The sequence below is a fragment of the Mercenaria mercenaria genome, unplaced genomic scaffold, assembly GCF_021730395.1.
Source record: "Mercenaria mercenaria strain notata unplaced genomic scaffold, MADL_Memer_1 contig_4935, whole genome shotgun sequence".
In the NCBI taxonomy this organism is placed as follows: domain Eukaryota; kingdom Metazoa; phylum Mollusca; class Bivalvia; order Venerida; family Veneridae; genus Mercenaria; species Mercenaria mercenaria.
Genome location: NW_026463205.1, coordinates 32,733 through 45,770, shown reverse-complemented (window position 1 = coordinate 45,770; position 13,038 = coordinate 32,733). Strand labels below are relative to the sequence as shown.

The 13,038-nt window shown below is 38.9% G+C and overlaps 1 protein-coding gene across 1 annotated transcript; it reads right to left on the bottom strand.

Annotated features, from left to right (window-relative positions):
- Positions 1-7,672: 7,672 nt before the first annotated feature.
- Positions 7,673-8,779, bottom strand: LOC128554323 (uncharacterized). Its single transcript, XM_053535588.1, has one exon. The coding sequence runs from the start codon at positions 8,777-8,779 to the stop codon at positions 7,673-7,675; it is 1,107 nt and encodes a 368-aa protein (XP_053391563.1).
- Between the last annotated feature and the right edge of the window lie 4,259 nt (positions 8,780-13,038).

Sequence of the window (13,038 nt, the reverse complement as noted above, 5' to 3'; positions counted from 1 at the left end):
TTCAATTAAGTTACTCTGATTTTTGTTGGTATCGGTGGTATATATCTTTGTTAAACAAAATACTACCAGGTCAATTCATTTAAAACTTACATCGAAGAAAAGAATAAAAAAGCATGGGCGGATCAAGCAGCGGTGTTGGGGGTGGGGATGGGGTCAGGGGGGTCAGGAGCCCCCACCCCCACCCCCACCCATCCTAGAACTTTCAAAGTTAATGGTGAAAATTAAAGCTGCATTCTCACAGTTTAACACACAGTACAAAAATCATATGATAACGTACTGCGGAATCCAAACAAGATCGTTTATTTAATTGGTGATCGTGTCAGGATATTGTCTTCTTTGCGTACACCATTTCGTAGTAAAATCTTTGAATTTCTGTCTGCTTACCATACACTTTTGGCCGACGTCTTTTCCGTACACCGACAGAATAACCTCGGCATTCTGTCCGTAAACTTGGCAAATTTTAAAGCGAATCTTCTTTTAAGAAATATGCGGTTTTCAGGGAACTGGTTGAAACGCACGCTTTGTCTATGTACATAGTTTATGTGTACTTCATAAACTGGCAGAAATCGTGGAAGAAAGGGATGGACAATTCGAAAAACCGAGTTTCTCCTCGCCTAAATTAATTTTCCGTTGTTTTTGTTGCATTAAAGGACAAAGTCTAGAAAAGTCGTCTGAGGTAATGGTATACAACCGATGAAAGACGAATGTCAGAGCCGTGACAAAAATTCTCCCATAAAGGAAATACTGATAGAGAAATCAATGGACAAACAAGGAGCCTACCTTTCCCCAATATCCACGTCCGCCATCTTGCATTTTTCTTGCCGTACACCAGGTCACGTGACAGCACACAGTGATTTAACACGGCATTTAGGAATTCACATACGGGGAATTACAATACAATAATCTATTAGAACTTTGATTCTACATCAAGTTAAAGTAGAACACATGACGGCGATCGGCGCACGTCGTAACGTCGTTATGTCCTTACCGTCAACCACATAATGATATAGCGTGCCTAGAATACTCCCTGCATGCTCAAAGCACTTTGTATGACCTAGGAATCCATTACGCAGATATATGTGCTAAGGGAAATAATATAGTCTAAGACATTTCTTCATTTCAGAGGAGTTAATGGCCATTTTGATAGTAGTGACATGTTTTTAACTGTAGATTAGATAATATTCGCAATGGTTTTTTTGCTTATAATCGCAAAAAATTCCACTCGCGAATTAAAAACATTCATGAATATTCATCTGCATTACGTCCTGTAACATAAACACTCAAATTATGACAATTATTTACCTCGTGACCTAAGGCTGCTTATCATGAAATAGCTACATAAAGCCTGCTCGAAAATTGTCTAATCTAGATCTACATTATACACCTTCATCTTGAATGTATTAAAGCCACGCTTTATTCGTATGTACTACACACAGACAAAAGTTCACGTCCGTGTTGCTGAAATTGATGAGCCATATTCTATACAGAAAAGCCATTTCATTAGTAAGTCAAAACAATCCTGCAATTTAAAAAAAATCTGAGTTTGTTTAACTTGTATCAAAGATACGTAAAATCGGTCCGATAATATGTTAATTGTTTGATACTGCATTATAGTAACACTCAACATCCAACGGAGTTTTATCGTATACAATGTGAAATTTTAAGTAAAAGTAACTTCCAAAACTGGCATGTCGATAGCCATTACGATATAAATCCCGTGATTGACAGTTCCGGTCAGCACGTTGAATTAATTCGGATCCGTTTAGAAATGACGTTGCCCTGTCTCAAGACAATATATCTGCTAAATCATAGCAAATCGGGCGATACTTTGCGAAGATGGTGAAAAGTCAAACCTGGTGCGTGAAATGTGCTACACAGAGCCTACCATTATGCCGTAGCTTTCCCGTTTTATAATTCTCCCCACAACATTTAAAATAGAATGGGCCACGATTCACCAACATTTAAGATCAGACTCTTGTAATGAAACATGAACAGACTCAATCAAACCAAGTCTGCTTTTATTTTGTTTGGATGCGTTCTATGCTTCAAAAGGATCCTCTCTTTATTATTTAAAAATATATTACCTTAAAGCGTTGATGTGTAAGGGTCTCGTACTTTGTTTCACTCTCCAAAAAGGTTTTATAAAGTAGCTATATGTAGTGTTGTTGCACAAATACTTTGCCCGTTTCTAAGTCATTTCAAAACACTTTGAATGTTACAAGCAATAACCATAGGACATCTCAGGATTTCTCATTCCTGAAACAACGGGAATTTCCGTTTCCTCCCTATGATAATAAGCCTTTTGCGTAGGCCGTTATATAAATTAAGGTCAAGGAGTGAACCATGCTTTTTGCCAAATGCTAAGTTCGAAATGATTAATGCCAAATGTTAATGGCACATCTTTGTCTCTTAAAAACTATTTACTAAACATTTTAGAGTTAATAGTTTCAGTTAGAACATTAGACACGGTAGAACATGATGAACGTTGCTTCAAATCAGACAAGTTTAAAATAAAATGACTTAAAAAAATGAAAGTTATATTCATCAGTTTAAGTGATACATATTCTTAACTCATAACATTAAAGTACATGTTTTGGATAATAGGCATTTAGCATTTGGCAATTTGCATGACACATTCATATTTAGCATTTGATATATTATAATATGTGACTATGTTCATGTAAATTACAAAATGCAAAATGCCTAACGCTAAATGTCAAAAACATAATGCTAACTTCTAATTATTACCATATTACATATATCATATACGGATAGTCCTTAAATTTTGTCACTTTCGTTTGCAATGATTTTGTGTATACTTAAAGCTTATGGTGCCATTTAGACTAACTGTCTTTTTAAAGAAATATTACGACTCTACTGACTTACATAATCATTTACAAAGAGGTATCAAAACGTGTGTAACTGAAAAGAAGATTAAATGTGCGGTAGAATGGCTCTAGGATAAGGACGACAAAAGTGAGTACAGTCTAACCGTGTTAAATAGAAGGACGCATTTTCTGTACTCGTTTAACCATTATGAATTGTTTGAGCTCGTCTTTGGCTTTCCAATGAAGTATATTTGGTCACTGGGAGCTAAGCGGTAGCCGAGTCCCTGTTTTTATCATACCGACCCTACATTTTTCCTTGAGGGGCACTACCAAAATAAACAACTAATTTGTTTAATCGACCTAACCAAACATGAAAATATACCGGTCGATCCTCCACAGAAAATTAAAGGGTCACCATGTGACCACTTTTTAAATAATGAAAATACTAGATTGGTTACAGGATGTAAAATGAATAAAGTACAAGTCAACCTGTGATGGGAGACATAAAATTATATTCCTTTCCCGACCCGCCGGTGAGTGCACGTGAGTGCACGTCTCGAGAAGGCACAGGACATTGACGGAACTAGGTCATAATTATATTGCCCTTTCTTCTGTTAGTGTCCTGACTGAAGCTGACGGTAATGGCCCTAAAAGGGACCGTTTGTTGAAGGAGCTACCTTCTTTGTTGAAGGCCTGTGGATAGACGACATGCAGAGAAGACCCGAGCTTCCCAATCCCTACGCTCCACGCACATCAACTTAACGACGAGGGACCAGCAACAGCAGCGACTTGCGGCCCCAACCGCCCTTGTTAGGGCGACCGTGTTTGCCTCCAGTATTTACTGTCATGCAACTACGTCTCTTCTCGCATGTAGTCACTGTCATTTATGATCTCACCGACCGTGACAGTGATTCAATTTTGGATTCAAAATTATCTATATTTTTTGGCTAATACTCTACGGAAATTGCGTAGAGTCAAACCCCGTTCACAATTTGGCTTTAACAATTTTCTCTAACGTCATGCCTGGTGACATGTCAGGGGGCTTACATAGCGTAATTCTATACTGTGCCTATAAGGGCGAACGGACCCTTATTAAACATAAACGAACTGATGAAAGATAACATGTCAATAAAGATCACTTTATTTTTTTTTCATTTCTCAACAGTGGTGTGACTATATTTTCACAAATATTCCGGTGATATTTTATTTAACGTACATTTTACAAGTTTCCTGACGAAATGTCAGCAATATCCTTCATATGGCTGAAAGTAAAGTTATGAAATGTCTTTGTTAAATGTTTTGAACAGTACCTTGTTAATAAAATCGAGTAACGTATTGCTTTAATTCACTCATGCATTTTAAAAGGTAACATTGTCATGGTGTTTGTGCATGATTAAATTATGTCGTTTGTAAATTTGAACTTTGTACGCGTGCATTTTTCGGCTATTTAAAATTGAGTTGAGGGCGTTAAATGCATAAAGGTAAAATTATGTTCGCACCGCTTCAATTTATCGAAGTGCTGGCATATGATTATCTATATATAATGTTCGTATTCGTTGACTGAAAGTAGATATACGTAATTTATTTAATATTTCTTGATATAATTGTATTAAATAGCATTAAAAACATTTTTTTACAGTTGAACAACACATACATCCATCCCAATTTTCCATACATTCATCTAACCTTTGAAAGAAAATAGACAATATTGTTAAGAGCTAGCTGGGGGTGTTTGTTATTACTTGATGGTTCTTTTGGTAGCGTAGTAGTTTGTAGCTAGATGTGGCCTTGAGCTGTTAATAAGTTTGCGTGTGAAGGGTTTGGTCAGTCAACTAATTAAAGTTCTAACATATCAGGCGAATAACTAATAACACCGCATAAACAGTTAATTGAGTTTATTCATGTATGTATTGTAATATTCATTTTTTGATATGTTAGAACTTTAATTAGTTGACTGACCAAACCCTTCACACGCAAACTTATTAACAGCTCAAGGCCACATCTAGCTACAAACTACTACGCTACCAAAAGAACCATCAAGTAATAGCAAACACCCCCAGCTAGCTCGTAACATTTCTTGAAACCATCATCTGTTTATGTTTCAGTCTATCGTTGATTATCACCAGCCATAAAATGCACAATGAACTGTATTTTGACATAATAACAAAACACTAAAGCTCATTGAAACAGGTTATCACACAGTCACATGGAAATTGTTTACAACTAAAACACTTTGATACTTCATCCTACTGTTGTTTATGTTTATTTATGATCTGTGTGACCCATTTTGGGGGACAGGATCCCTTATACTTTCTGAGTTTGTTGTGATGCACAACTCTGGTGGTACCCTTGTTGTCTAACTGTATAACAAAGTTGATTTTTGACCGTTTTTTAGTTATCACGAATGGTCCATCATATGCCTTCTCGAGCTTTTGAGTAACTCCAAGACACCATACAATATCTCCAACATTATACTCGGTGAAGTAAAGCTTTGCGTCGTAGATTTCTTTACTTCTTTCAGCAGAAGCTGCAAGATGCTTACGTGCTACTTCATGGGCTGACAACATTTTGTTACGAAGACCTTCTACATAGTCACAGTACTTTGTCTTTTCGCTTTGAGAAGTGTCACAGTGGCCAAAACTAAGGTCTGCTGGCAGTCTTATTTCTCTTCCTAATGTAAGCATGTTCGGTGAAAGATTAGTTGCTTCATTTGGGATTGCCCTGTAGGCTCCAGCCAAACACCCAAGATGCAGATCCCGTTGATCTTGCTCACCCACAAGGAAAGCTTTAACCATCTTCAGTAATGACCTATTAAACCTTTCGACCTTACCATTGGCACGCGGATTTCGTGCACTGCATCTAGTTTTCTTTATTTGCAGCATTTGGCAAAGGTTCTTAAAAATGGAACTTTCGAATGATGCTCCCTGATCGCTGTGAATTGCTAGAGGTATTCCCCACCTGGCAATGACATCATTAAGGATTCTGGCTGCACATTCTTCCGCCGACTGGTTAGGAACTGCAAGGACCTCAACATACTTCGAGAAATGATCGGTCAAGACCAAGATATACTTGTTATTCCTAGGCGTCATAGGAAATGGGCCAACATAGTCAACTGCTAGCAGGTCCCAAGGGGATCCAGCTGAAAGATGTCCTAGGGGGGTCCTAGGAGCTTTTTGTGGTTTCCGGTCTGAAGCACAGATGTCGCATCCCCTTATAAACAGTTTGATATCATCTTTCATTTCAAACCAATAATAATGGGTTTGGATCTTGGCCTTGGTCTTTTTTACACCCAAATGCCCTCCGGTTAATGAATCATGCGCCAAGGATATTGCCATCTTCTGATATTCTCGCGGTAGGATCAGCTGCATGTACTCGTCGGTGCCATCTGACTTTTTGAAAGCCTTATATAAGACGCCTTCTGTGAGCAACAGTGTTTCCCATATTACCCAATAATGTCGTGCGGCAGGGCTCTTACCCAACATGTCATTACTTGTTGTTTTTTTGCGTTCAGTTAAGGCATCGACGATTAGCCTGATGTCTGCATCCTTCTGTTGTGCTGTGACCATTGATTCGGATAGACAAAGACCTAACCTGTTATTGCCTCGCTTTGGTTGTGCACAATTGTCGGTGCTTTTCCCTGCTTCTTGGCATGTACTTCGTATAGCAGACTGGGTGTTAGAGTTTTCAGTATCATTGGCAGGTGGAGCGGCGCAAAGTATCGTACCATGCATATCTTCTGCCCTTTTCCGACATTTACGACAGGGACCACATTTAAGGGGCTCTGTCATGTCTATGCTACTGCATGTGCAATCTCGTGGGTTTTCGCAACGTGAAAGCGCGTCACAGTGGCCTTGTTGTTTGCCTGGCCTGTACTGTATTGCAAAGTTGAAAGGCGCTAGTATTTCTATCCACCTTGCGATTTTGCCATTAGGTTCTTGCAAACTGAATAACCATGTCAACGCTTTATGATCGCTTCTGACAGTGAATTTACGACCTAATAGGTACTGCCTAAAGTACTGCACAAAGAAGACGATTGCTTGTAGCTCTTGTTCTGTGACACAGTAATTGCATTCTGCCTTATTCATTGCTCTGCTGGCATACGCTATCACTCGTTCTCGACCCTCTTGCATTTGATGGAGCACGGCGCCCAGGCCAAATCCAGATGCGTCAACATCCAAGAAGAACTCGCCTCCATCGTTAAGTGGGTATCCCATTACTTGTGGACTAATAAGGGCTTGCTTTATCTGGACGAAGGCCAATTCGCATGCTTCATCCCAATAAAATGAAGCATCTTTCTTGGTTAGCGCAGGTAAGGGTCGGGCAATCTTGGCATAATCCTTCACATACCTCCGGTAGTAGGACCCGGTTGCATAAAATTGCTTAACTTGTTTTGCATTTTTAGGTCTTGGCCACTGCAAGATCTTGGTAATATGTGTAGGATCTGGGCTTACGCCTTTGCCTGACACCACATGACCGAGGAATACAACCTCTGTCTGCAAGAGCTGACACTTGTCGGGTTTGAGCTTCATTCCAGCTGCCTTGATCCGCCCAACTCCATTGTACGTTGAAAGGTGCTTGCGGAATTTGACAATCCAAATGGCATCCTCGTCATTTCGAATAATCCATACTTGCTACAAAGGCACTTTTTGGAACATCTTCTTTCTTCAGCGGAATCTGAAAATACCCGCTGGTTAGATCGAAACTACTGAAAAGGCTAGACCCAGATACAGCATCCAAGCAGTCCTGTATTCTCGGTAAAGGGAAACCATCTTGTTTTATTAGACCATTGACCTTACGGTAGTCCACACATGGCCTGACTGCCCCTGACTTCTTGCGGACTAGTACTATGGGACTTGCACAAGGTGACGTGCTTTTTTGGATAACCCCTTTTTAAGTCGATCTTCTATAGCCTGTTTCTCTTCGTTAGCGAAAGCAAGAGGCACTCTTCTTGGCCTTTGTTTTATGGGCTTTGCATCACCTGTGTCTATAGAATGCTCTATCAGGTTCGTCAGCCCAATGTCCAATTCGTCAGTTGAGAAGGTGCTGCTGTACTTTCCAAAGAGTCCTGCTATGGCCTGCTTTTCCTTTTCAGATCTACCTTGAATGGTCTTGGAGAAAAGATCATGAAGATGTCTTGGGACCTTTTCCTCAGTTGATGGCTCAAAAGGTAACTGCATATCTCCATCATGTTTATTTGACCTTGTTTCGACCCTTCCCACCTGTGCTTGGTTTTCAGTCTCTCTGGTATTCTCTTGCTCTGCTATGACATTTACTATCCTTTCTATCTTCTCAGCTTTTCCTATTTCAGCATCTTGTTTCAGGGAGACTTCTTCACGGAAAGGATTTAACACCCTCACCTTGCACGTGGTCGCTTGATTTATGTTGACGAGTGTAGAGGCCATCGCCAATTTGTATCGCTCTGCCAGATGTTCTGAAGGTTCTACCAGGTATTCAGCTTCATGGTCAAAATCATCTTCTTCCTTTCTACTGACATACACATCGATGATCATCTCTGATTGCCCTGGTGTGTTCAGATCATCAGCAACAACTACCCTCCTAGTTTTATCATTCTTGCCCACCTGAAAACAAGGGATTTCCACACCGTCAAGCACTATTTTGTTTTTGCTGAGCAATATATCAGCAGCTCCATGCTCGCGACCCTTTAAAACATCATACCCCAGAAGCGCCTCATCTTCTATATCAGCAATGATCGCCTCACTAGTTATCTCTAAAGGTCCAAGCTTCAAAGTGAATTTTGCCTTGCCACACTCCTGAATCGTTGTGCCTCCTGCTCCAATCAAACAGGATGATTTTTCTAGGGCTGGTTGTCTCCCTTGGTTTACACTTTTGAAAACCTTTGAAGATATAACTGTCTTTGAAGCAACGGTATCAGCAGTGAATACTATAGGCACGTCTTCTACAAAACCTTTGACGTACACCCCATCACTCATTCCCCTGCACTTCTTAAGCCTGACCTTCTCTCTGACAGTCACATCTTCTTGCCCCTGTTCAACCTTGTCTGTTACATTAAACTGACCGGAACACTCAGTTTCTAATTGGACCTCCCTTTGGCCGCAAGAGTCGGTCCTCTGAAGTTTAAAGGATTCTGACGTTTGGCCTGCTGGTAACTGTCTTGCGACTCTGTCTTGTTATTCTGGTTTTCGGTTCGATCTGGGCAGTTTCGTGCAGAGTGACCAAGTGTATGGCAATTAAAACATTCACGCCCACCTCTTTGGCTATTTCTTTCTTGCTTGCCTTTATATCAGTTCTCTAGTTTTTCAACTCTGTCCAGGATCGCTTCCAGAATCTTCTGCTGCTTATCTGTGCAACTTGTGTCCTCCTTTGTTTCATTTGGCTTCTCTCTGTAGGAGCTTTTTCCCTTTTTGGTTCTCTTTTGGTAATGCGCGACACTTTGGATTTTACTGGAATGTGAGTTGGTGTGTTCTTCTGGACTGGCTGTTTCGTCATTCGTTAAATTCACTTGCTCGCCTAAGTTTTCCTTGGTTCTGTGTGCTCTGATGTTTCTTGTCTGAATGAAATTGGCAACGTGTAACACCGCTTCGTCAACTGTCTCTGGCTCTTTGTTATACTCAACTTCAAATCGGATGTCGTCATCTCTTAGGCCATCAAGAAATCTTCGTACCAAGTCCTCATCCCTAGTTTTCCTGTCGCGATACCCATGCGCTTTATCATAGAGAACTTTCAGCTCTGCAGCAAACTCTTCTGCTGTTTCTCCCACTTTCTGCGATCTTCTGCTAAAACGTGAAGCGAATAACCTTGGAGTCTCAGTGACACGGTAGCGATTATCAAGTTCACTCTTAAGACTCTTGTAGCTATGCAGTACTGAGGGGTGGAGCTGCGAGAAGACAAACTGTGCAGCCTGACCTTCAATTCGTGGCAAGAGCTGGTCCAGCATCTCATCGTCTCTCCATCTCATTCTACGTGCTATCGCTGCAAACAGCGTTACCCATACTAACCACTCCTCTTTTCCGGTGAAGGACGGTATTTTTACGTGATTCATATCACGTGACCTTTTGCTTTTTTCGTACGAGACGTTTGGGAAATCACCTCTACTATTCTGGTATATATTGTGTAGAGAAGGATCTGCCTGAGTTGTGTTTCTATTGTATTCAGGTAAATCATATGGTTCATACCTAGAGAAAAGGGAATTTTGTGCCTGACTGTTATCATGGGGACATGAGTCAGGTTAGGATGTGGTGCTGGTAAATTAGTGATCTCTGACCTATGAACTGGGTACGGTTGAGATAGGGGTGTAGGCTGAGCAAAATCAATATTGCTGTAGCATTGCCTGGTATCATATCTATACTCCTCATTAACTGGCCGGATAACTTGATGTATCTGAGTACCTGATGGTACCCTTTCGGTAGTCGACACTCTTTGTATGGATTTCTTGGGAAACTACTTGAATTTCCACTATAAGGTCAGCACTGTTTAAACTTGAGGCTTGCTTTGTCAAAGGTTGTTTCAACTCTTGAAGCTGTTTAACTACATCTTTCAGAACACTCGTTACACCGCCCATCATGTCTGACACCTGACTGATGAAATTTTCATTCTTCTCATTTAGACCTCTTTGTGACCTATCGCTTAATACAGAACCTGCATCTGAAAGCTCATCAGCTGTCTCAAACTCAGCTGATGCACCATGTCTGTCTAACTCGGCTTCCGGTTCATGACTGTGAAAACTAATGATGCCCTCGCTATCAACTGGATTTATATCATTCATGTTGTTTGGCGTATGAAAAGCTTCTCTAGGCGTTGGTTCGATCACTGGATCTGACAGAGTTAGATTATCAGATCTCACCGCTGCCACCATAAAAATGTTACGAGCTAGCTGGGGGTGTTTGTTATTACTTGATGGTTCTTTTGGTAGCGTAGTAGTTTGTAGCTAGATGTGGCCTTGAGCTGTTAATAAGTTTGCGTGTGAAGGGTTTGGTCAGTCAACTAATTAAAGTTCTAACATATCAGGCGAATAACTAATAACACCGCATAAACAGTTAATTGAGTTTATTCATGTATGTACTTGTAATATTCATCAAAATGACATCAGAAAATGTTATATTGTTCACATACATATAAGACTCAAACGACCATAAGGTGTATTTAATTCAACAGTTAAAACTTATAAAATAGCAATGTATTTATGCATTATAATTAAGGCAGTTCAGGCTTTCCATACTTCTTCAAAGATGAGTGCATGTGCACTTAATAATATGACATTTATTAATTGTACTAAAATAGCCAAAAACTTCTGCTAAAAAATATGTATAATGTTCCCATAAATGATTCAGATTTGCTGGTATGTAAACTTACTCCAAATATCCAATAAAAGTTGCTTACTCCACTGAAATGTCTGAATTTTTATATACTGTTATAGATCAGAGAAAATCTCTTAAGACACTATAAGCAAAATGTGGCCTATCTGCTTACTATTCTGAACTTAAGTGACCCCGATGGTCAAAATTTGGACCCTTTTATACTAAAGGCTCACAACCCAGAAAGTGGTTGAAATGGTTAAAAACAGTTCAATCCACCGCTTTGGTTGGTGATTGCAGACAAAAATGGTTGGTGCCAACCATAGCCATCAACCATAAATGGTAAAATTACTTAGAACTTACTTAAAAATATTTAACTAGAAGAAGAACTGAGAAAATGTGATTTTCTCAACAAAAACAACTTAAATTATGAAATTCCAGTACCTTAGAATGGTTTACAGAGGCTTTTTACAGATGATACATATTTGTTACAAGTACTTTGATTGTCTTGACAACAAGTAAACAAACCCAAAATGCATCAGTACAGCTCAGCTTCTTGTTGACATTTAATACATGTAAAATTGATGCTTAAAAAGTTTAAAGGCTACAACATCATAAAACGAAGGATTCATGCTAAATTACTCAGCAAAATGATGCAGAATTAATAAGTCTACATGCATAAAAAAGAATGTCGACAGTATGGTATGCGGCTGGAAGTCCAGGAATAAGAAGAAATAGTGAAAATTCAACACAAAACTGATGTCGTGAAAACAGACGACTGCAGATAAAAGTATAAACATTGGTTTCTAGAGTCTCTGCAAACAACCAGTATATAACCTGTATCAATGAGCTTTAGTGTTTTGTTATTTTGTCAAAATACAGTTCATTGTGCATTTTATGGCTGGTGATAATCAACGATAGACTGAAACATAAACAGATGATGGTTTCAAGAAACAAGATTACAGTCTGTACTGTGAGAATATGCTAAATTGATAATTACACAATGTCTTAAGAAGACTCTTATTGATGATCGTATCATTATTATATCTATATGATAATATTATTAGTTACACTGCTTGTTGGTGACAGGATACGGGATATACGCTGTCGAGGAAATCCATATCAGGCGAGAGCGAAGCTCGAGCCTGATATGGATTTTCGAGACAGCGTATATCCCGTTTCCTGTCACCAACAAGCTGTGTAACGATTTTATCTTGCCGTCTACCCTTTACTCACATGCTATAATCTAGTATTTTGTATTTTGTTTTAATCAAAATTCATATCTGAAATGTACAAGCAGGATATGGAATATATCCTGTATCCACGTGACGTCTATTGACCAAAAGAAATGCAAGAAACTTGTAGGAGGCAAGATAAATAGTTATACCATATATCTAGAAAACCATTACTAGCTAACGATTTTTCAACATTGCTTAACCAGTTTATCTAATGACTCGACTACAAAATCTCATATAACCACTGTGACATTTTCTGTACCAATAGGGTATCAACCATTCAAGTTGTTTGACTCATTTTTTACATAATAATTTTAATATACAATACAGCTTAACCTTCGTAAAGAATTTATTTATTTTTACCTACGTTTAGACAAATTTGAATTGCTATAATTTTATTCAATTTCTACAATCGTCAGTGTGAAATTGTTTAAGAAAAATAAATTTATCTTATTTAAGATATCCGTGATGATAATACGTTCAACAACGTAATTGGAAGTCAGATCAGATTTCATTTAAAGACGTAGAACTAATATACTTCTTGATTGTATAGTGTTTACACTATCTTTGATTAAAAGAGTAGAAATTGCAAAGTTTATGTGTAACAAAATGGGCTCTGTTCGATTCTATTTCGATAATCCATTGACACCTTTTTTAAAAGTACGCTTGACTCTAATCTATAAATATGTAGAGACTTTCCCT